At 39.9% G+C, this 23,600-nt stretch overlaps 1 protein-coding gene and 1 long non-coding RNA gene across 4 annotated transcripts in view; both read left to right on the forward strand.

Moving 5' to 3' along the window:
• The window catches only part of Nnt (nicotinamide nucleotide transhydrogenase), a 92,639-nt gene extending 88,811 nt beyond the window's left edge, over positions 1–3,828 (forward strand). For all 3 annotated transcript variants that reach the window (XM_052159567.1, XM_052159565.1, XM_052159564.1), the window contains exons 21-22: positions 949–1,064; positions 3,309–3,828. In XM_052159567.1, coding sequence (XP_052015527.1) covers positions 949–1,064; positions 3,309–3,458 — 266 coding nt within the window. In that variant the 3' untranslated portion in view covers positions 3,459–3,828. The remainder of the gene's footprint in view (positions 1–948; positions 1,065–3,308) is intronic.
• A 2,389-nt stretch (positions 3,829–6,217) lies between these two features.
• LOC127666997 (uncharacterized) lies at positions 6,218–10,691 on the forward strand. Its single transcript, XR_007973763.1, has 2 exons — positions 6,218–8,775; positions 10,149–10,691. It is a non-coding gene; the product is annotated as an uncharacterized LOC127666997 (long non-coding RNA).
• The last annotated feature ends 12,909 nt before the right edge of the window (positions 10,692–23,600 follow it).

Consider the following 23,600-nt stretch of genomic DNA (forward strand, 5'->3'; position numbering starts at 1 on the left):
CTCTACAGAATGGCTTCTGTGGATGAGTTCTTGGTGTCTGAAATTTTACTGCTTTTCTGTTGTACTTAGTTATGGTCAGCGAAGTAGCTCGCGTGCTCCTTTTCTGTTTCTCGCTCTCCTCCCCCTTCCTTCTCTTCTTCCCTGCCTCCCTTTCTCCCTCCCCCTTCCTCTATAAGTCCTAGGACTTCATAAGATAAGGCGCTGTACTTTATAGCTGTCATTGTGTAGATGTGGAATGGTAATGACGTTTGGCCCAAGATCATGTTTGTTAAAATTAGACCCGTTCCCTCTGGCAAGTATCCACTGTAAACTTAAAAAGAAAACACTGTTTATTAGGGAAAAAAAAATAGCAACAACGAAATTGTGTGTATGTCTAGATGCACATGGCATTTTTGGCAACATCCTTAGGTAATTTAAATTATAGTGCTTAAAGAGGGAATTTAGGCCATTTTAATTTTACGCTCCTTTTTAAAGTTAACTGTCATTAAATTATGTGTAAAACCAGCCGGTTCCAGGAATTATGGACACAGCTTTAATACAGTACAGACTTTTAGACATTGTTTTTTTGACATTAGATTGCATCTTAATTGGTCATTTTTGAGAGTTGAAAATGGATTCAGATCTTATAAAATCATGTGACTAGCAAGACAATTTGGGGATAATAAAAGAATTATAAAGTCAGATTAGGTAGATCCACTGGGGGGATAAACATCCCAAAGCAGGATTTAGCAGGATGGGGAAGCCCGGTGCAGGTCACCCTGCTGGACTCTAGTTCTGTGGCATTTTCTGGTAGAGCTGTATGTAGTATTTGGCACAAGTTAGCCTCTTATAAGAATTCAGTCTTATTATTGTTAAAAAAAAAATCCGTATAATTTGCCTAAAAAGAAGTGCGAGTGACCTGTTGTGATTTATTTTTTTCTGTCCCTCCCCCTCTGTTTTCAAATATAGACACTGACTTGGTTCTTGTCATTGGAGCTAATGACACTGTGAATTCAGCGGCTCAAGAAGACCCCAATTCTATAATTGCAGGCATGCCAGTCCTTGAGGTCTGGAAGTCCAAACAGGTACACATTTAGACTTTCCGTTCGTTCTCATGGTCACTTGAAATGTCTACACGCGGAACTTTCTTTGGTCACTTAATGAGAACGGGCGATGCCTTTTCGGAGGCTCAGGAGGACAGGCATAGCTTAGGGACCGGTCCCTGTGTCCTGCTTCCTTCTGTTCCCTGACACTGTAGACCCCGAGTGAACGCCGCGTCATGAGCAGAACCAGATGAGATTATGTGGCTGGATTAACAAAATCTGTAACCACAGCTGAATAAAGGGCCGTAAGCAACTGGAGTGTGTCTGGCCGAGTTCCAGGTTGAGTCCCGTGAAGCAGATGGCTTCCCTCTGGGACAGTGAGTCAGTATCATCGCCTTCGTAGACCAAGACGAGCACATTTTTTTTTTCAATTTGTTTTTTATGGGGTATTTGTATGTTGTTATGGACTGTCTAACAGAGAGGTGATTTAAAAATCCAAACAATAGCATGGCACAAGAAAGGAAGTGTGACTCTTGCATGTGGCTCCCACAGAAAGCTAGATGCTAAATTCTGGAGAATTCAAAAACTTCTAAATAGTCCTCTGATCCAGAAGGTGTCTTTATTGCTCCTGACCATGTACACGCTGTAAGGATTATGGCAATGTTGGCACTGGAGGGATGCTTCATGGTTAAGAGTGCGTACCGATCTTGCAGAGGACCAGAGTTCAGTCCCCAGCACCCACACTGGGTGATCACCACCACGTGTAACTTCAGCACCTAGATTTCCAATACCTTCCAGCTGTGAAATCTGCAGGTGCCCACACTTCCCTGTACACACAATGAAAATAAAATAAAATGAAATGAAATAAAATAAAATAAAATATAACTTAAAAAGGATTCTAGTAACGAAATGAATGTTCCCCATTAATTTTGTTTCTTTTATTGTAAATTCGAGTTTAAAATGTACTGTTTGAGATGAGCAAAATGTCCTTGTGCATGTATATAAGACTATTATCATATTAGTAGTCAATATTTGAGAGTCATCAGAGTTGCATTATTGTGCTAATGTCATATAAGGCACGGACATACATCCAATGCTTCCATTTTGAATAGATCATATGTTCTAGAAGACCGTACAGAGGCTTTCAATTTCTCTCTCTCTCTCTCTCTCTCTCTCTCTCTCTCTCTCTCTCTCTCTCTTTCTTTCTCTCTCTCTCTCTCTTCTCGAGACAGGGTTTCTCTGTGTAGCCCTGGCTGTCCTGGAACTCACTCTGTAGACCAGGCTGGCCTCGAACTCAGAAATCCACCTGCCTCTGCCTCCCAAGTGCTGGGACTAAAGACATGTGCCACTACTGCCCTGAGGCTTTCAATTTCTTAAGAACCAACCTGACATTTTCAGGATAACAAAATCAGTAATAAATGTCAGCGGGATTGTCTATGTTACTACAGTGTTTCTAGGACAATGAATCCCATCATTGTCCTTGGCCCATACATCTTGTTACTTTTTAGTTCTCTTCTTGAAGGAAGCTGTTTTGTTTCCTGACATGCCTTTGTCTTAGAACTTTCTGATTTAGTTTACTCTGAAGTGATAGACAAGAGTTGTACCATTTCCCCCACTCAGGTGTAATTTCCAAGTGGGAGGTTATGCACTAAGTTTGTTTTCTTTAGCGAATTCATAGAAAAGCAGATGAGCTCACCGCGTTATCTTTCCGATGAGACAATGTTATTCTCAGACTTTGTAGAAAAAAAGCACAAGGATGAAAAGCCACTGCGGTCTTACTGCTCAAAGGTAAACTTTTAACCCAAACTTCCCTCTAATGGGCATAAGAGTATGAGTAAAAATGCTCATTAATATAAAGGAAATGTACATTTAAAAATGCATCATGTGTATTTTAAAATCTCTGTATAATAATAATTGAATAATTACAATGGCCTTGTTCACACTTGAGGAGGAAGTCCTGGGTGGTCTTGCACAGCTGGCTTCTATGGGCAATGTCCTGTGTATTTCACAAAGCTGGAATGAAGCAGTTTGACTCTCACCACCATAAATCCGTGATGGACGTCAGAGGAGGGAGACATGTTTTACCTGATCTAAGTACCGACTAATACTCACATGTATTGATATGTCACCTGTGCCTGGTGACTGTGCATTTATAATTTCATATATTAAATAAATAAAAGTCAAAAAGTAATGTACAAATTAAAACAACAACAGAACCAGGAAAAGGTACTGTTTTGAGCCTAACTGGTCCTATTGGATATAATTTCTTCAATCTTTGGGTCTTAGGTCATTGTCATGAAGAGATCCCTTGGTGTTGGCTACGCTGCCGTGGACAATCCAATCTTCTACAAACCTAACACAGCCATGCTTCTGGGGGATGCCAAGAAGACATGTGATGCTCTGCAGGCCAAAGTTCGAGAATCCTATCAGAAGTGATCAAGCCGGCACCTTCAGTTGCAGGAATGGAGAAATGAGGCAAAGCTCTCAAGTCTGAAGAAGCCTCACAAAACAACGGGGATTTTCAACATCAACAACCCTTGATTCTCAAAAAGCATTGGAAATTCTCATCGTCTACCTGTTTATCATCGCCATTGCCAAAAAGCAAGAGTATTTTTGTCAGCAGTGAAAGAGGAGCCTCACTTTAGATGCAACCCTACTGGATTTTTTAATTTCCTTTCAGTAGCTAGAAATAAGTTCAGAAGTTGAACATGTTCGAGATTTCAGGATGTGCTTTGGTCTTTTAAATAGTACACAGTATGATCATCACAGGCATCTGCATTTAGTGTGTGTGTGTGTGTTTTTTTTTTCATCAAATGTGACTAATTTGAAGCTTTTGTCAACTCCTGAACTCTTGCATTTTAGCCATAGTGTGGATTGATCATGCCAAATCTGTGTCAGGTTATCAGCTTTCACTATATTCCAAAGATCTATTTTCTCACTTCTATTTTAATATGTGGAAGGTCTAGATAGTTTAAGTGATAACTTGAAAATAATAAGTTGTATTTTTGAAAGTTCCCTTGCCAATTGGTCTCTTTAATTTTAATCAATTAAGTGCTCTTGAATGGACTATATTAAGTGCCCTTGAATGGAATGCAACCGTTTGAATAATAAATGAGTTCATCATGTTCTCAAAGTGATATAAACTTTTCTCTGATGACAAAGAGCTAAAATTAAATGGTTCTACCCATTAACATTGGTGGAAGACCTACTACTTTCTAGCAGGTAGTTAGTCTCTCTTCATTGTTTAGAAGACGGAATTGCTTAAAACCATTGTGATTTGTGAGCTCATACATAATTTGATGATACTTAAACATGGTAACAGTACTTTTAGCCATATCTTCAATGAACAATGAAAAGGAACATCTTTCACAGAAGTTTAGATTTTCTTTTTGACTTTACCTTTATAGCAAAAGCTCCTAAGTAGAGATGAATGTGGCACATTCTTAGGATTCTGTCTCTCGGTGCACTTGGTCCCTTTGGTACCAAGTCTCCCAAAGCAGTTCTATTAATCCATACAAGGCTTGGGACTTGCCTTGGGCTTGAGTCCAATCCCCAGTACCGAAAAGCAAAACAAAAAGAAAATCTGTTGACTCATACAAAGCTGTCTCTAAATCTGAAGACTATCAGTGAAATATTTGCTCATCTTTATCAAGTTTATACGGCCCAATATTGGTTGGTTCTATGAGCAAGTTCTGTTTTGTTGTGCCTGAGATAAAGGATGGGTGAAGGAGGGAGGGGAAGGAGGGAGAGGGAAGAGGTAGGGGAGGAGGGAGAGGGAAGAGGGAAGATGCTAAAGCAGCAAAGATTTCTTTTAAATATCTAAGAAATAAATGCAATTTACTCATAGATCTGAGGTCACTAATAACTTCAAATTTATCATAAAAGTTCTGTTAGAATAAATTAAACAATATCTTTCTTCGTATACCTTTCTTCCTCTTAAAGCAGTGGTAGGTGTTTCTAAAAAGTAGCAAGTTAAGTTTTGAAAAGTAGTTCCAAATTTATCTAAATAATTGAGGGGGATTTTGCTTCTTTCCCCAGATGCCTTTCAGTGGTATCTAGAGTCATTTTTGGTTATTAGAACTGGAAGATCCTACTGGCATCCAATGGATGACAGTCAGGGGATACTGCTAAATGATCATTGTAAATGCACAGGACCAGTTCCCCCACCATATAGTACACAGTATGATCTAGTCCCTAAATATCAATAGTGCCAAGACTGAGAAACCTCAGTCTTCTCAAACCTGATGTCTTTCTTGGTGGTTTAAATACTAATTACAATATCTAAAGCATGGCAATTTTAGCTAATGGTACTATTTATATGAAGGGGGAAAAAAGCATTTGTCAAATTGAAGGCTGAGGCTTTTGTTTTTCCAAAGCCAGGGCAAATGAGAAACTGTAATTCAGCAGTGATCATTTGCTATTCAGCAAGCTACAATGGTTAGTGCACCTGCTTTCCCCAAGGGGGCTATCAAAGGCAGAAGAAAGGGCTTTGCTAAGTGCATAACTCAAGACTCCTTCAAAGTTCACGGGAACCAGGCCAAGTGCAACTGACTCACGGTACACACACCTGGAGCTGCCTCTGTGTTATCACTGGCTGTGGATTTCCAGAAGGGAGGGGTAAGTCTCTGGGGTGAAGAAGACACTAGGCCTGATTTTCTTTGAGCAAAGCCCCTTTAGTTGTAGAAAGGGAAAAGGGGGGCATAGTTCTTGGAGTCAATCCTGAAGATAGCATCTGGCATTCATCCTAAAGACAGTCCCTGAGCCCTAAGACTGGGTTCTGTTGTTAGTTGGCTTTCTAGAGCCTTCTCATGGAAGAAACAAGTGCCCAAAAAATAGGATCAGGCTGTGCACTTGGGCAGCAATTAGGAGACTGTGCAGTAGGATCGCAAGTGCCGGAACATTCTGGGATATGTAAAAACTAGTCTCAGAAAGTGAACAAGTAAACAATCACGCTCGGGCTACTTACTTTTGTTGTTTACAGTAAATCTATCTATGTGTATATATATGTATACACATACACACACACACACACACACACACACACACACACACACATATATATATATATATATATATATATATGCCGCTCCTTAGCCATCCAGCTCATGACTTAATTGGTTTTACTTAACTTTATTGCACAAGATACCTAAAAGATTTATTTTAAAGATCTTCAAGTATATAATTAAGTTATTCCTCTAAAAGAAGTAGTGGCTTGTGCCTGCAATTCCTGGTAATTCATACACTGATAGATATGACTCATTCCATATTTTTTGTTTATGTTTTTATATTCAATTTCCTTAGATCTGTGTCATTGTGTAGTTGAACTTTAAATCCTTAGGAATGAATTACTTTTATAAAAAAAAAACCTAAAGTTACTTGGCTCAATACTGGTAGCCAGAAAGTTGGAACCATTTGCCCTAATATCTAATAGCACAGAAGCACAAGGACTAGCCTTATGCACACAGAGCCCAATAGGAGGTCAGAAGCCAGCAAACGGCGAGAAGTCAATTCTTGAGTAAATGAATCTAAGCTTAGGAGACTTGATGCACTTCCTAGAACAGCAGTAATCTTTCCCTTAGAGTGGACTTAATTACCTTCACAGGGTATCTATCCTGAAGGGGCTCAGTGGACCTTGAAATGGAACCTTTCAAGATAAATCACATCCAAGCCACAGTGGCACTGATGTGTGTGTGTGTGTGTGTGTGTGTGTGTACACATGTACATATGATATATTGGACACTGTGTCTTACAATCTGTTTTACTCTCCAAATAACTGAAATGCTACCATTGATCTGTTTTACACACACACACACACACACACACACACACACACACATTTATGTCTCTGCATACCTACACAGCTCCTACATACAGATATTCTTTATCTTCCATAGATTTTTTTCTTCTAGGCATTGAAATAGGGCAGGTAGCTCTTGTTCCTTCATGCAGCAGGTGTCAGAGCTTCACCAAGCCAGACAATATCAGTAAGTATTTGATAGTGTCTAGAAAATGAGTCTTAACTTTTTTAAAGATTTATTTATTGTAATAAACACACACACACACACACACACACACACACACACACACACACTATAGCTGTCTTCAGATGTACCAGAAGAGGGTGTCAGATTTCATTACAGAGCCACCATGTGGTTTCTGGGATTTGAACTCAGGACCTTCGGAAGAGCAGTCAGTGCTCTTAACTGCTGAGCCATCTCCAGCCCAGTTTTAACTTTTCTTATTCCACCCAAGTCATGATCCTACATTTTATATTCCAGTGTATTCTCTCATCCAGCACAAATGTGGAATATATTATCTATCAGTTAGCTTTAGGGTTTTGTTTGGTTTCTCTGATCCCAGAGCTTTATTCTGTAATTAATAACTCATAACTCATATGTTCGTCTAACTTAGAGGCAAGTTTTGTAGTTCCCCAAGGCATAGGCTGTATGAATTGAAGCACTTTAAAAGTTGGGAAGCTGGATAGCTCTTTAGTATAGCTAAGGAGGGTAGTTCCAATATCTAGTTTATAGCTCTGGTAAGCTTTGCGAGCCTTGCCAGGAAATATTGGGTCAGAATATAAGCCCTGGTCAGAAACACATGTATCCCCTCCACACACAGTAATCCCAAACGCAAGTCCTCCATTCCAGTAGGAGCAGCTTGCACAATCTAGATGATCATTATATTCTCAAAAGAAGAATCAGCTAATTGACAAAGAGAAAACAAAACTTTCCCAAGCAAAGCTTTTAAAAGTATTGGATCAACAAAGCAGAAAAAAAAAAAAAAAAAAAAGAAAAAAAGAAAAAAAACGGTCTTAAGTGAATGTCAAAGCACTCAAAATTCTTGTTCTTAAACTTTATCTTTTAGAAATCCTGCCTTGAGCCAAAGACCCATTTTTTCCCCCTCACTCTTTAAACCAGTTTAGATATTTATACTGGCAACACAGTAATGTATGAGACAGGAATTGAAATAGCTAATATTTGAAGCTTTTAAATATAAGGTGGTTTTGGTGGTTTGAATATGCTTGGCCCATGGGAAGTGGTGCTATTAAGAGGTGTGGCCTTGTTGGAGGAAGTGGGTCACTGTGTAGTTGCACTTTGAGGTTTTCTGCTTAAGCTCTACTGAGGGTGGAAAAGATTCAGGGTAGAAAACAGAGTCCTCTCCTGGCTGCCTTTGGATCAAGGTGTAGAACTCTCTGCTCCTCCAGCACCATGTCTGCCTGGATGCCGCCGTGCTTCCTGCTGAGACCAAGCATCTGGAACTGTAAGCCAGTTCCAATTAAATGCTTGCTTTTGTAAGAGTTGCCTTGGTCATGGTGTCTCTTCACAGCAATGAAACCCAACTAAGAGAGTGGTTGATGAAAATAGATATGAGAGGTCTTGAATGAGATGGTTATGACAGAGGTAGGTAAATTAACATGGTGTGATAGTCAGAGCTATTTAGAAGCTGGTAGAATGAATATATATTTGAAATGGGCTGTACATCTCTCTGACTGTGGAGTGCAAAATGGCTGGCTGTGTGTCAGAGGCTGAAAACTCGACGGCTGCTCAGTCCATGAATCTGGGTGACTCAGGGGTTCCAACCCGGTGCTGAAAGCCTAGAGAATTTCCTGGAAATCCACAGGTCCTCAGTGCAATGAAAGGCCGGAGAAGCTGGGTTCTGAAGCAAAGGGTGGCAGCGGTGGACTAGCCTGCTTTCTACATAATGAATCACTTCTGGCTGTTTTCTCACATCTGGAATCCCACCTCTTGATAAAGTAAGCACGAGAGTATTTATATCTAAGTTTATATAAATATAAGCGTGTGTTTCTAAAATCATGCAAGGAGGAAAAAAAGGTTGTCTTAGCTTTAATTGTAGCTTGACACAGTGTTACATCATCTGAGAGGAAAACTTCACTTGAGGAATCACCTAGATCAGATCAGCCTGTGAGCCTGGCTGGGAGAGGTTGTCTTGATTATTAATTGATGATGGAGGGACGGCCCACTCCCATACGCAGGTGGGACTGGGTTGTAGAAGACCATGCTTGCTAAGCATGGTCCTGTGAATGAGTTAGCCAACCAGCTGATAAGCTCCTTCACGGCCGCTGTCTCCAGGTTCCTACCTTAAGTGTTTGCCCAAGATTCTCTCAGTAATGGACAGTGACCTAGAAGTATCAGCCAAATAAACCTTTCCTCCTCTAAGCTTCTTTTGGTCAGAGTGTTTTATCTCAGCACCAGAAAGGAAACCAAAACATGAGGATAGTCACCTTTACCTCTCTCTCACCTTCGCTTCTGTTCAGGACCCATTTTCTGGTGGATCCTCTTGTTTTTCTTTTTCATTCTGGATAGAAAGTCTCCGCTTGTCTTCTCATCAAATAGATAGCCAGAAGAATAGCTTCTGGTTAGTGGCAACTTTGTACTGGCTGGCGTCTTTTCCATCTTTTGGGTTTAAGTGCATCCTATCACAAAAAATGACCACAGGACTTCAATCCAGGTCAGGCTGATAGTAAAGTCCATTTACATGATGACGTCCAGAAAAAACAAAACAAAACAAAACAAAACAAAACAAAACAAAACAAAAAAACAACCCAAGTCAAAGAAAGGATAGGATTTGTGAAAAGGAAGAACTGTCTAAACTGTTTAACAAAACTGTTTAAAAAAGTATATTTTAAACTCCAGTTATAAATTTCAGCTAAAGATATCATCCACCCTCAAGGTGATGGGAAAACATTAATTTCCAGAGTGCCTACTGTTTTTTGGTAACTTGAGGAAGGTTATTGGTAATAGAGTCATTATTTGACTTTCACCTTGTTCATGAAGGCACTAATACTATTTTGAAATAATAAGACTTTTAAGGATGCGGTGGTACATGTTTTTAATTCCAGTACTTGAGAAGCAGGAGCAGGAGCATCTCTGAGTTCGAGCCCAGTCTGACCTAAGAAATGAGTTCTGGGATAGCCAGGGCTATGTACAGAGTGAGACCCTGGCTTGAGAGAGAAAAAAAAAAAAGAGCAAAAGCAAAACCAAATTCTAATGAAATGTAGGAAACCATTTTCTTATTGGTTTGAACATTTAGTGTATGTGTGTATGTGTATGTGTGTCCATGTGTATGGAGGTTATAACAACTTACAGGAGGTGCTTCTCTTCACAGGATTGAATTCAAGATGTCAGTCTTGGCAGTGTGTACCTTCATTCACTGATCCACCACACTTCCCCCAGCTGGAAATTTAGTGAGACATTGCATCATACACAAGAAACCTGAACCCTGAGAACACTTCATCCTTAAGACCAGTCCATCCACCCTTCTGGGTTTCATGCTGTTTGAGCCTCCTTGTGACACCTATTGGCTTGGCTTGACCTATATAGTTTCCTGGATCCACTATTCCAATCTAGCTTTTTGCTGAAGAATTTTTTCCCCTCACAGTTCACAAATTCAGATGTGCCAAGATATGGCTTTATTCTCATACAATTGTACTTACTTCCTTTTTTGGGTCATGAATTTTCCCTATAGATAGAAATTTGGCTTTATGTTAAGGTCTTTCCTTGTCCACGTCATTCTTCCGGGGACACATTGAAAAGCAGGTGACTGTTAGGGTAGATTGAGTTCAGTTTGAGTTGTATTTGACCCATTTGCATTCTCTGACTTCTTCCCTCTGTTCTTTGGTTTAAATAAAGGTGTTTTATCATGGTGAAATCAGTTTGGATTGGGATGGTGAAACTCCGAAAAGCCGAGGGCATGATACTCTCAAAATATTCTGAAAAAAAAAATCCCATTACTTGTATTCATATTTAGGGTGAAAAAATTAATGGCCTTCATGAAAGACCATTACTAGTACTTCACACAAGGAAAATACTAGATGCCCTGTTTAAATAATTTGAACTGAGGTTCACCCAAATGTTTTAAGCAAAGACATTTTAAGGAAGACCTATTTAATTCATCTAGTCAGAGGAACGGAATTGCATCAGAAATTTGTATTTTGGAAATTTAGTGAAATGTTGAACTGGTTTGGGGAAAGGTTTTTCTTTTGTCCTATGAGAATTAAAAAGTGCCTTATCATCTAATTTCAAGTCATTTATCAGCAACACTTTGGTATTACATCTACAGCCAAATTTTGGGAAGAATCATTAATTTGTAGTTGGAGCACACACGAAACAAAGACAGAAAGGTCAAAATGCTACTCTACTGATAATTCTTCTTGTTTTAAGAAGACGAGTTAGCATTTCTAGGTCATCCAACTTTTCCGTACTCATGTTATTACTCATGAAATGGTTTTTAAAAAGCAGTTCTTCTGTACGTTACTAATTGCAATTTTCACCGGAGAAGCTAGAGTGAAATATACCACAAACTTTCTGTATTTACTCTGTAGCAGATAGAACAGCAAAAATCACATCTTTACCTTAAATTATTAGTGCTTGGTAATTTCTATAACTGTCCTGGCTCCAATATCATGCATATGCCTTTTGCTCCTCTGCGGCCATATCCCTCCTGCTCCAGAGATGGAGTTGAGTAGGATGAGATAATGATAAACATGCTCAAAGCTGTCATAGTTTAATCTTTTCATAGCACACTGCTCAGTGGCATTAGAACAGCTGCAGGGAGGATACAGGCACACAGCATGGTAAGTGTTCTGCTTGGAAATGACACAATGACCAGGGGCCTTGCCATTGAACCCAGGTTAAGGGAGTGAGGTGGCTGTGGATAAGCCTTTATGGGCTCTTTCCTATTTCGTGAGACAGGGAGATAGAACAGAACACATCATAGTTCTTGTAGATTAAACATGGGGGTGGGGGTGGGGATGGCAAAGGGACCCTCAAATGTAGTAAGCTGCATTTCACAGTAGAAGCTGGGGCTAGGGATACAGCTAGCTTTGAGCATGGATGACAAAAATGCTGAGAAAGACCATTGATGTCTTTTCTACCCAGCAGCCTGCATAGCACTGTGCAAGTTAGACAGCAGGGAAAGAGACTCTTGGTCATTTTCTGATTGATTTTTCCATATCCTGCAACCAAAGTGTGTGCTGTGTTCAGCAGTAGGAGCTTATCATTTAGTTAAGGGAGACCAACCAAGAGCAATGAGAATAGCTATGTCATTTTGGGCCCTCCTTCAACAATAACTCAAAGGGAAGGATTCCATGCATGGCAATATAATGGAGCACTGAAACCCCAGGAGTTGGTGTTCCAGGTGCTTGTAAGCCATCAAGATGGGCACTGGGACCCACAGTTGGGTCTTCTGTAAGAACCAGAGCTGTATTCACTCATAACTGCTGAGCCTTCTTTCCAGCCCCAATATTTTATATTTCAAAATTTGTTTATAAACTAGTAGATGTTCATATTACTTCTTAAATTCTATCTATCTATCTATCTATCTATCTATCTATCTATCTATCTATCTATCTATCTATCATCTGATCATCTGTATCTCCATCTCTGTTGGTCTGTCTTTGTCTTTCTGTATACCTCCATATCTATCTATCTATCTATCTATCTATCTGTCTGTCTGTCTGTCTGTCTGTCTGTCTGTCTGTCTGTCTATCTATCTATCTATCTATCTATCTATCTATCTATCTATCTATCTATCTATCTATCTATCTATCTACCTGTCTGTCTATCTATCTACCTGTCTGTCTATCTATCTATCTATCTATCTATCTATCTATCTATCTATCTATCTATCTATCTATCTATCTATCTTGTGCATGCATGTGTGACTGTGTGCATGTACTTGTGTGTGCACTAGAGCACATGTGGAGGACAGAGGACAACCCATGAGAGTTGGTTCTTTCCTTTCACCACAGCTCCAGGGGATCTCTCTCCAGTTGTCAGGCCTGTTGGCAAGTGCCTTTTTCTTCTGAGGTGTCTTGTAGGCTCTCATCTGTTGATTTTAACATCAACTAACCTCCTTGTTTTAAAACTGTTTTCAGGCAAAAATTATATATAAAAAAACAACAACAACCCAAACCCAAAACAATCCAAGTATTTCTCTAAATCTGTTCTTTACTCAACTTTTGTCAGAGCGCGAGTAAAGGAAGAACATCATGTTCTTTGCCTTACAGACTGCTCAATTTACCAAGAAAACACTCAGGCAATTGAAACCAGGCACCAGCAATTCAATTGTACCAACTTGTGTGTCTTCTGGGGTCCTGTTTGCCTGCTAGCTTTGACCTCAGAAGATCAGCTCATTAGGCAATAAGCAGCCTCATTTCTGATTGCCAGTAGCTCTAGTTATGTAGTTTAGGGTCAGTTTAGTCAGAATTTCCTTCCTCATCCAATTTTAGCTCAGTTCCAACAGAAGTGTATGAGATTTGGAGCATGAGGTGAAGCAGTTACTACTTTGTCCTGAAGGTTTGCTCAAGTCCTGGGATGCCTACAACTCTGTGTGCCGTGTGCCTCATCTCAGGGCTAATGGGTCACTTGGTGTAGCACCTGCTTGTGGAAGGGCAGCAGGTCCGATTTTGTCCTTCTCTTGAATCATGTCCAGCCAGTAGTCTTGCCCCATGGTGGTCACTTCAGTACCACCATTAGAAACAGCTGAGAACTTTTCATAGACACTTATACCAGCACTCACAATTGTGTGAAGTCACCTTCTTAGTAAATATCTACATTCTTAGATTGAACTTTGTTTTGATACAGTTACCCTTACAACAGATTAAGAGCAGAAAATTTAGCTAATTTATGTTTTTTCTATGATCGATGGTATAAGTCATTGAATTTATAAATAATCAAGACATCTTAATTTCATCCACTTCTAACAAAGAAGTTGGATCTTTTCAAAAGAACAATTCAGCACCATGGGCACTTTAACGCCTATAGTATCTATTCTTTCTCTGGCAGAACACAGGAATGCATATTTATAGGTATGAGGAAAAGAGACTAATATTTTTAATGACATTTTGGTTGTAGTGCATATATATATTAATACTTGTTTTCACAAATGTCAATTCATCATTTTTTCTTCTGGTCATGAATATACAGCTCATGTTGGCCTATGAGACAGTGGCACGTGACACACAAATGTTTCTTGATTAGCATTTGGGTATTGAGACTAGGACTTTATGAAAGTCCTTCTTGGGAAAAAAATTGTGTTCTGTTGTGCAATGTCATGTCAGGTCATGTTATGTTGTCTGTCCATGTTGTGTTGTGTCATGTTAATGTTATGTTTGAGACACAAGAAGCAACATAGTACTTTGGAGTTTAGTCTGTGTTGGGCATATAGGCTGAAAGCAACTGTGTAAGCATTCACAGTATTTCCATGAAAAGAATCTGGTCAGAATTCCTGAAAAACAATAACTTATGCTGTGAATAATTTGTTATATAGCAGTGGAAGACAAGCAATGTTAAAATCTTAACAATAAGCTTAGTTTTTCCAAACAAAACAAAACACTCCTACAAAATCATCTACTACCTTGGTGTGACAATTCTCCTGTCTTGCTCTCTCTCTCTCTATATATATATAAATATAAATATTTCTTCCTTTTGTCTCCATTTTTATCTTCCCATAGAAGAATTGATGGTTGATCTTGTGGGCAGGATGGGTTGGAAGACACTATCAAGCCCCACTTACCATAGAATGTTTTCTATAGACTGTACTACCACTTGAAAATGCCCACGTTATATAAACACAACTTTTCCCTATCTGCCTAATAATCTCTAGCTTAAATAATTGACATGCAAATATCCTTGGACACAGAACACTATTCTTTGTCAGCTCTTATGGGGCTACAACTAGTTGGTCAACTAATTTTCCCAGGAAACAGCTGAGAGTAGCCACCTCCCCAGGACCCACTGATAAGAAGCATTGTCTGTACCTCTCCCTGCCAGGTTCTTCTGTTTTTTTCATATAGTTATCTTTAGCTTTTCTTTTACTTTTAATAACTGTAAGGAAGAGAGGGAGGGAGGGAAGGAGAGAGAGAGAGAGAGAGAGAGAGAGAGAGACAGAGACAGAGACAGAGACAGAGAGCAGAGACAAGTTGGGCAGTATTGGTACATTGCTTGCCCAGGTTGATGTTGAACTCCTGTACTCAAACAATCCTTCTTCAGCTTCCCAATTAGCTGGAACTACGTGTGTGCTTCAGTGTGCTTCTTCTTCTTCTTCTTCTTCTTCTTCTTCTTCTTCTTCTTCTTCTTCTTCTTCTTCTTCTTCTTCTTCTTCTTCTTCTTCTTCTTCTTCTTCTCCTTCTCCTCCTCCTCCTCCTCCTCCTCCTCCTCCTCCTCCTTCTCCTCCTCCTCCTTCTCCTTCTCCTCCTCCTCCTCCTCCTCTTCCTCCCCCTCCTCTTCCTCCTCCTCCTCCCCTCCTCCCCTCCTCCTCCCCTCCTTCTCCTCCTCCCCTCCTCCTTCCCTCCTCCTCCCCTCCTCCTTCCCTCCTCCTCCCCTCCTCCTCCCCTTCTCCTCCCCTCCTCCTCCCCTCCTCCTCCTCTCCTCCTCCCCTCCTCATTCCCTCCCCTTCATCCTCTCCTCCTTCTCCTCCTTCCCTCCTCCTCCCCTCCTTCTTCTCCTTTCCTCTTCCTCCTCCCCTCCTCTCCTCCTCCTCCCCTCCTCCTCCCCTCCTTCTCCTCCTCTCCTCCTCCTCCCCTCTTCCTCCCCTCCTCCTCCCCTCCTCCTCCTCCTGTCCTCCTCCTCCTGTCCTCCTCCTCCTCCTCCTCCTCCTCCTCCTCCTCCTCCTCCTCCTCCTCCTCCTCCTCCTCCTCCTCCTCCTCTTCTTCTTCTTCTTCTTCTTCTTCTTCTTCTTCTTCTTCTTCTTCTTCTTCTTCTTCTTCTTCTTCTTCTTCTTCTTCTTCTGTTGACTCTGTTAACATTTCTTTTATAGAAGGTCCCTAACCTTCAAGATGTCTGAGTCAATTTTTTCCATTATAGGTGCTCATAATACCAAATACCCCATCTTCAGAACCATTACTGCTCCTGATTATCCATCTTTATATGCGTTTATCTATGAAGTATTAAAATCTCGAAGGGGACAGAGCTCTTGCATGTCTTTGCTCGCTGTGCTATGTAAGTCTCACCTACCTGTAGAGAATACATTCAAAGACCCCAGTGGATATCTGAAACCATAATACCAGACACCCCCCCCACCCACCCCCACACACAATCTTTTCCTAACCTATGTATCTGCTATATATGGTACAATTAAATTTATAAGTTAGGCCTAGCTAGATATTAACAAGAACCAATAATAAAATGAAATAATTAAAAATATGCCATAGCAAAAGTTATGTTCCCATAACTGTCACTTGGAAGAGTCTAGACAAACCCGATTTAGTGGTTGTACACCTGTTCCTGCAGCCCTTGGGTAGCAGAGGCAAGAAGATAGAAAGTTTAGGGGCACCCTGGGCTTCATAACCAGTTTGTGACAAAGTCTATAGGACAAGACACTGTCCAGTATGAACCAAAGTAACCCACAAGCAATAACAACAAAAGAAGTGGAAGGATCAGGAAAAATATTAACTTTGTACTGTGCCTAATTGTGTGTAACGGAAATCATGGGAAATGACGTGCTAAGGCGACCCGCTGCGTTGAGGTCCAGCACACTGGCCATGGGATGCTTTCAGAATCACTTAAAGGAGTTCATGAAGGCTTGAACGAAAATTGTGAGCAACTAAATCCTCCCCTTTGCCTTCCTATTTTAGAAATCATTTCCCGTTAATAAGTTCTGCTCTTTCCCAATGTCATACACGTTCCACGTATTTTAGAAATTTTTACACCGAGCTTGGCGCTTTATTGGGGGTAAGAAAGCTTGGTGTTCTCAAGCTCTGTGATGTTTTCAGAAGGGAAATTAAAGCTAAAAGTACTGAAATAAAGACTCGCTGGAATAATGAGGGCTCTCCTACAGTGCCTCATCCACTTAACTTCTAGCCCGTGAACAATCCTTCCCAGAAGCAGAAGTTAGAAGGGCTAGCGTTGTACTGGCATGCATTGTAAAAACATCACTGGGATACCATAAATATTACTCCCATTTTTCCATGCAATAATAGTTAAAAGCTTTCCTTTCTTTTACAATTAAATAATTTCAGCTTTGTTAGGGAAGAACTAAAGTGCTTTCATACCCTTTGCCGTTCTCAAATTAATCTTCATTAACGTCAGTAGTAATTCACTTAAATGTAAAATTATTTATAGTGGGTTTACTAGTATGAGCTGAGAAAAGGAAGCGGTGGGGCTTTAGGTTTAGCACTGCCATTCTGACTTTGAATGGGTTGAATAAGGATGACAATCAGGGATTGGCCAATATGAAAATCACGAGTGGCATTTCTATAATTCTCTGAGCAGCGTGAATCAAAAGCCTCTGGTTTGTTTGCATAGTGATGATTTCTGTTGGTTCTTGTTCAGAATATCTGGGAGTGACTGCCCTACAGAAGCCTTTCCAAAAGTATGGGGGTAATGGCAGGGAAGACTAAAAGAATGGTTCCTGTGGGCCACGTAAAATTTGAAAATATTAAAGTAGTATGCTTTCTTTTTTTAAAGTCGGTTGATTGATAATTGTGCTGTGACTCATCAAGAAGGAATGGTATATTGAACTAAATTTCCTTTTGTTATTGGGTCATGGAACTTTAAAATGTAATAAAGTGGTTTTTTGTTTGAACTACTTTGGTTTGGTTAAGTGAGTTCTTTGGCATTCATATGGTTTTGAAGTGGGATAGAGCAGCTTCCTCTTATTCATATAGAGAGGTGTATGTGTGAGCTGTTCCCACTTCTCTGTTTCTTCCCATCACCAGTGACCTCTGCCCTCCCTCTATGACTCACTTCTCTCATTGCTGTCCAGGTGCAGATGCTCACAACAGCCAACTCTCATGTAGCACTGGCCACAGTTGGTGCCTAAGGTTTGGAAGAATTGGTGTGTTATAGTTCGTTTGCCATACCAGAACAATCTTTGTGTAGGTGTCCTGTTTTCAGATATGGGTCTAATTAATTAAGGAGATGATAGTATCAGGACTTGAACCTGGGACATTTGGCTGCATTTGAAACCACAGCACTACAGTGTCAGAACAGATTTTCTAAGGAAAATCTTGCTAAGGTAGAAGCTACTTATAGTCTGTGAGGTCTCCAGGGTACTAAAGAAGTGAAGTACAGTTTAACACACCCCTTGGACTTTTGCTTAATTTTGTGCATGCACTTGGCTGAAAAATTTCCCCCCAAAGATAATAACTTAAAGAAATACAAAATTATCTGTTTGCTGTCAGAAGGATCACATGATTTATTTCTCAGAGCAGAGATACTCATTTTGAGGTATTGAGATGCACATGGTTCTTGAGTTCTTGAGTCTCTGTCTCTGTCTCTCTCTCTCATCCATCTTCCCCTTTCATTTCATGTGAACTTTCACTTTATTATATAATTAAGTATACACAGTATGGAACCAAGTTAAAAACACTTCAAAACTTCAGGACAGCTTTGTTATTCTTGTGTTAACTGCTGAGCTTACTAGGAAATTAAAAAGCCTATAGCATCATCTGGCTTGGGTAAGAGAGCTCAATTTCTCTCTGTCTCACTGTCTCTGTCTCTCTCTTTCTCTCATGCCTAGTCCTTTCTCTTCTATTCCTTATGTTCTCTACCATTATTTGATTTTCTCCATCTCACAGTGTTCCATGCTTGTTACATAGGTAGGTTTTTATATAAAATAAATGTAAAGGAAGAGTAAATTCTAAATGTTATTGGCTGTTAGAAGCAGAGCACTCTGGAAGCTGGATGATAAACTAGAGGCGTCAAGCATCTAGTGCTTGAGTTTAGTTGTGTTTTTTTCCCCCTCTAAATGACAGTGCTCTCAGTGCTTAAATCATGAGAACTTAACATTAATCCAATTCTAGTTTATATTCTGCACCCAAAATTCTTTAATTTTTAAAAAGACTTACTTTTAATTTGTGTGTGTGTCTCCACTGAAGCCAGAAGATGACACTGGATCCCTTTGACTTTGAGTTACAGATGGCTGTGAATTACCCAACCTGAATGGTGGGAGCAAAATGGTGGTCAACAAGGGCCCATAACTGCTGAGCCAAAGCTCCAAGGGGGTGATTTACTTTTTGCCCATGTTCTCCTAAGACTCAGAATAGTTTTGTTGGTGGCTTTCACATTAAGGGCAATTACTCTGAAAGTCTACAATGACCCCCTTTTTACTAAATATAAATTTAAGAAGGGTTTCTTCTTGGACATTCCTGTAAGAGTTACCAGGGACTAGACAATCTGGAAAACATCTCCTCAATAAGAACTACTGTGTTATTGATATAGTCTGCAGGCACATTAACTCTTTTGATATTTTGAACTTAACTAAAACCCTAATCTGTTACACAGATGTTTCTGACAGTCCATTTTCTTTCATTTATGCTTCTGTAATTTTCAGAGTCCGTGCAGGCCAATTTTCTATTTTTTTGAGATCAGGTTCCTGAGCTTGGCGTCCACTGAGATGACTATTCTGCTTGGTTTTGTTTCTGCTGCTGCTGTGACACCAATCACCTTGTTGTAGTCACTGAGGTCAAAAAGACAATGTCATGGTGCAAAGACTAGGGCAAAAGTCAACAACATATGCTGAAGCTCTTTTCTAACATGGTGTCAATCTGTTGAGACAATTAGGGGAAAACAGTAATAAATGCAATATATTGAACTCTCATTTCTTCAAAATTTTAGGTAGATAACTCTAAAAAGAGATGTTACTTTCAAAAATGAGTATATATTAACTATAAATACCAGTGGGTTTCATTGTGGCATTTTTACATATGTATACATATATGCATTTTGATCATAGCCATGACACATATGACCTTATGTCTCTTCTCCCACTGATCCTTAGTCCCTAGGTAGATTCTTTAGAACATTTGACAAGTGTCTTTTAAAAATATATAGATATAGAAAACTAACATATACCATACACATACCAAACCAAAAATGGCTGGACTTGGGTAGCATTTGTGTCTTGTGGACTAAATCTGATCTATACCATCCTCTCCCCATTTCATCTTTTGTGATCTGAACTTTTAACGGTATGCTCAGAAATGGAGGTAAGCACGATCAGCGTTATTTGTGATAGCTCTTTTTTTTGATTTTTTTTGATGAGGAATATGTTTTCTCACCTCTAAGTTTGAGTAGTTCTCTTGTTCTTTCTTCCTGAGGTCTCAGTGATGGCGGATCACAGACTCAGTCCTTTGAACATACTGTGGAGGTGAGCGAGCAGGTCATTTTACGAAACCCTCTGATTTTCCAGCTAAAGTCTTCTATTTTAGAGTAGCCTCTAAGATGATATTCGAAGTAAACAAAGGAATGTGAGATCTGGGAACACTTGTCTACGGTCTTCTTGTTTTTATGGTGTTGATCCAAGGATATACATTGCCCATGCTCTCCTTTTTCTTTCTCTAAATACGAATTAAAGAACTAAACTTGTTTTTATTTTCCCATAATGTTGAACTCATTTTATGTTTTGCTTTTTTTAAACGCGATTTTTATAGTTCTATGTCACTTTTAAAGTGTCACCTTAAAGTTTAAGGTCTTAGAAATGCTGAAAATAGTCTCCCCCCCCCTTTTTTTTTCTGAGACAGGGTTTCTCTGGGTGTCCTGAAACTCACTCTGTAGACCAGGCTGGTCTCAAACTCAGGAGTCCGCCTGCCTTTGCTTCCCAAGTGCTGGGATTAATGTCCAGCACCACCACTGCCTGTCAAAGATAGTCTCTTTTGTGTAAAGTGCATTTGTAAGTTACAGTTAAAGTTTCCAGGCACTTTTATACATTACAGGAAAGCCTAAAAATTCTTCAACTTAGTTTTAATATGGAATTATTTTTTCATCTTTTATAGTTTTATAAGTTCTGCTAATGGCAATTCTTAAACAGATGCTTTAGTTGATGCCTTAATTATCCTAATCATGCAATTAATATCATGCCCATATAACTATGGCATGGTTATACTTATGGAGAAGACACAAATGATGCCTCTCTCTTATTTTGATCTTTGTGGTATTGGTGGTTAAATACAGAGCCTGGCACATGCTGGGAAAGTGTGCTGTTTCTGACACATAGTCCCTTAGCTCCGGCCCTTAAGTTAGTTATCCCCTGCTACTTGTATTTGTCAGCTAATATCAACTAATAGGGACAGTGACTCACGGGTATTCAGATTAGCCCACCATCCACGAGCACTCAGTGCGTAGTTGGCACAACTCGATATATTTTATAGACATAGTGAACATCATCAATGATTGTGGCTAGGGGAGGGTTAAAGTAAGAAAATTATTGTAGGAGGAGATGTCTTCCTCACCTTCCCTTGAAACCACAAAACAGCAAACGATTTCATTTGTGCCTTCAACCACAAATGATTAATTTCACTCTACACCCCACCATAACATCTAACATAATTTATTTCCTCAAAGTCTAAATCTACTGAAGCACGGGCTTTGAGGGATCTCTCATCCTCAGTGAATGATTGGATGAGTGCACAGGAGATAAGAGGCGATCGGGGAGGGGAGTGTGTATGGTCAAACAAACACACCGTGTGAAATTCTCAGAGAGCCAGTCAGAAGCACATAGTGTGATAAATGAGGAAAAGGGAGAAAGTAGGGTGTAGGGTGATATAAAACCAAAAGATCCGAGCATCTGAATTCATCGAGTGTAGAGAGACCAATAGGGATGAAAATTGAAAGCAGTCCCCACAACTTTAAAACAGTGAACATCTAAAACATATAGTACTTTAAGCATGCCAAGAATGATAAAATGGCTACAATAACACAGCAAGACAGGTCTTCGCTGGGAGCCGCCCTGTCGTTATCCCATTTCTTCACTAGATGGTGCTTGTGGGCTAAGGGAAGAATTAAACTGTTCACTCGAGAGGAAATGAGAAATTTGTGAATTAAATAAAACAAGGCAATGAAAATTAGAACAATTTAAGGGAGCCCTTTATAGTTAAGTTCAACTGCTTGGACAGAACCTCCTCTTCTTTCCTGGTACAAATGTCAAACTCTCAGAAGAAAAAAAATTACTCATTAAGACAATTGCAATCAAGTTCTGGATGCTAAGCACAGTGAATTAAAAGATTTCTTTACTCTTTTTTTCTCCTTATGATACAGCACGAATCTTCACGGAAGCAAACATATTTAAATTGTTACTGTCAGAGAGTAATTCATTACCTAAGATATTTTGTGAAGATTTTTTTAATGCTGCCTTGTCCGATCAGCATTCTCTTACTTGTGTCCTGGGGCCCTGAATAGTAGGTGAAGTCTCTGAACCCACATTGCTTGCGTTTAAATCACAGACAAGCTTCTGAAACTCTGTGTCAACTAACCTGTGCGGATTGGTACTTTGTCTATGTATACTACAAATGAATGTGTCACTGGTTTCTACCTCATAAAATTGCTACAATTTAATGTATGTGAGAAGCTTAGGACAGTGACTGGTGTAAGACCTCCAAAAATGGCCATATTTTATTGTTCCACTTACTTGTATAAAATTCACTTGCATTTTACTAAGCACTATTTTTGTTAAAGCAGTTATGGTCTAATTGTAGATTTAGGGGTGACTTAACGTCTAAGCTGAAAGGGATGGGTTTATTTTTAGGTTGTAATTACTGAAAGGAAGCTACTGTTGATGGACAGGAGGCAACTAATGTTAGCAGAATCCTGCTAATGGTTAGCCAGTAGCTGAGAAGAAAAGAGAAGTGTATAAGGGACCTGCCTTTGTCAGGGTTTCTATTCTTGCACAAACATCATGACCAAGAAGCATGTTGGGGAGGAAAGGGTTTATTGAGCTTACACTTCCACACTGCTCTTCATCGCCAAAGGAAGTCAGGACTGGAACTCAAGCAGGTCAGGAAGCAGGAGTTGATGCAGAGGCCATGGAGGGATGTTCCTTACTAGCTTGCTTCCCCCTGCGTTGATCAGCCTGCTTTCTTATAGAACCTGGGACTAGCAGCCCAGGGATAGCACCACCCACAGTGGACCTTCCCCCCTTGATCACCAACTGGGAAGATGCCCTGCAGCTGAATCTCATGGAGGCACTTCCCCAACTGAAGCTCCTTTCTCTGTGATAACTCCAGCCTGTGTCAAGTTGACACACAAAACCAGACAGTACAGGGTCTATTTTTCAAAAGAAAATATCTAGGAGGCTGAGGCAGGAGGATTGCTGCTAGTTTGATGCTATCCTGGGCTGCAGAGTGAGATAGATCCTTCAGAAAGATCTCACAGTGGTAATAAAAAGGTATGAGGAAGAAAAAGGAGCATTTTTAATAGATATGTCAAACTAAAGGATTCTTAAGTGCACATATAAGAATCATGAGTATTTCATGAGCTACATATAGTGAGTCCCTGTACTCTAGCTTACTGTTATCATATAATATGATTGACAGGACTTATGCACTGTTGCTTTCAAATAGAGGGAATATCTTAGGGTTTCCATTGCTGTGAAGAGGTGTCATGACTAAGGCAACTCTTATAAAGGACGACATTTAATTGGGGCTGGCTTGCACTTTCAGAGGTTTAGTCCAGTATCATCATGGCAGGAAGCATGGCAGCATGCAGGCAGACATGGTGCTGGAGGAGCTGAGAGGTCTACATCTTCTTCGAAAGGAAGCCAGGAGCAGAGTGTTTCCAGGAAGCTAGGAGAAAGATCTCAAAGTCCATCCTGAAAGTGGCACATCTCTTCCAAGAAGGCCAC

Source organism: Apodemus sylvaticus, chromosome 16 (genome assembly GCF_947179515.1).
Source record: "Apodemus sylvaticus chromosome 16, mApoSyl1.1, whole genome shotgun sequence".
NCBI classification, from domain to species: domain Eukaryota; kingdom Metazoa; phylum Chordata; class Mammalia; order Rodentia; family Muridae; genus Apodemus; species Apodemus sylvaticus.